Source organism: Prorops nasuta, unplaced genomic scaffold (genome assembly GCF_024137725.1).
Source record: "Prorops nasuta isolate Cenicafe-Biocafe unplaced genomic scaffold, Cenicafe_Pnas_1.2 PNAS00022, whole genome shotgun sequence".
Classification (NCBI taxonomy): Eukaryota; Metazoa; Arthropoda; class Insecta; order Hymenoptera; family Bethylidae; genus Prorops; species Prorops nasuta.
In genome coordinates, this window is record NW_027116819.1 from 2,793,933 (window position 1) to 2,795,413 (window position 1,481).

Genomic DNA, 1,481 nt, shown 5'->3' on the forward strand with positions numbered 1-1,481 from the left:
TAATTTAGAGGTCGAAATAAATCTTCTCTTCTTTCTTTTGTTCATCAAAATTTATTTCTTTTGATAGCAAGTGATATCGATTTCTTCCTTGATTTTGCTGGTTTTGTGTCGTGAATTCTCTAATTTATTGACAGTTAGAGTGATAAAATGAGTGGAAATCAAAAATATAATCAACGTTTCAACAGTTGCTGAGAAGACAAATTCTTCGCTTATATATCCAACAAAACGGTATGTCTGATTTGCCATTATGAGCCATCCATAGTTTCTAAATTTACTATAGAAAAACATTATTTTTCAAAGCACATGTCGAAATATAATCATTCAATTTATAAAGATGATGAAAGACGAAATTTAATAGAAGAATTGAAACTAGTTCTTAAACAATATTCTGATGAACCTCCAAATTTGGATATTGCTGCCCAAACATCCTCATTTGCTCATAAAGCTTCCTACGATATTTCTTTGCTTATTGCTCAACGTGGTAAGCCTTTTGTTGATGGCGAATTTATTAAATCGTGTCTTCTTAAAGCAGTAAATGCATTTGGAGGATCTTTGACGGTTGATGATGTTCTTCAAATTCTATTGAGCGATAAAACGGTTGCTTCCAGAGTGCAAGTAATAGCTGGTTCTATTGAAGAAAAATTTAAATCTCTGCTACAGTCGTGTGTATATTTTTCATTGTACCTCGACGAAAGTACTGACAACCGTCATGTCAGTCAATTAAGTATATTTGTGCGCATTGTACAAGATGACTTTTCTTATACTGAAGAGTTATTAGATTTCTTCCTGTTACATGGTACAACGACAGGCGCAGATATTTTTAGCGCTGTAGAAGTAGAGTAGCTAGGATGGTTCTATGACCGGGTGACGAGGGGGTCGGGGTCCCGCGGGGGCAAGGGAAGTAGGGGAATTGCCCCCTCTCCTCGAGCGGTTGTGCGCATGCGCATCCTCCTCCCCCGACGTTAAACTCGTAGGGTATACACGTGACCCCCCCTCTTACGTTAAGCAGTGGACGTAGAGAAAGAGAGAAAGAGAGAGAGAGAGAGAGAGATTCCATCGATGATTGTCGGTATCGCTAACTACCGATAGTTGTCGCGTGTATCCCCCCTCTGACTCCTTTGGTGGGGGGGGGGGGGGGGGGTACAAATGTGGCCTCCCCCTTTTACCTTAAATTCCTTAAAGAGCGGTGCCCAAGCGAATCTTGACGCTCCTGGGATGAGAGTTGGGGGGGGTGCCCAACCGAGTCTTTACGCTCCTGGGTGCCCGCGCGACCGACTTCTTTTAAGGCGAATAGTGTAGACGCTTTGGAGAAAGAGAGAGAGAGAGAGAATACTCGTAGAGAGCGATCCAGTGATCGCTCCCCCATATTTTTTTTTTTTTTTTTTCGTAAGTTAGAAAAAAGGGAATCTTTTTTTTTTTTTTAATTATAATTTATTGAAGTATTAAAAAGGTTTTATTTACAATGCTTTTTTTAGAAATTT

At 39.8% G+C, this 1,481-nt stretch overlaps 1 protein-coding gene across 1 annotated transcript; it reads left to right on the plus strand.

The window, feature by feature from the left end:
* Positions 1-303: 303 nt before the first annotated feature.
* LOC136781308 (zinc finger BED domain-containing protein 5-like) lies at positions 304-843 on the plus strand. The gene has a single exon (XM_066740159.1). The coding sequence runs from the start codon at positions 304-306 to the stop codon at positions 841-843; it is 540 nt and encodes a 179-aa protein (XP_066596256.1).
* The last annotated feature ends 638 nt before the right edge of the window (positions 844-1,481 follow it).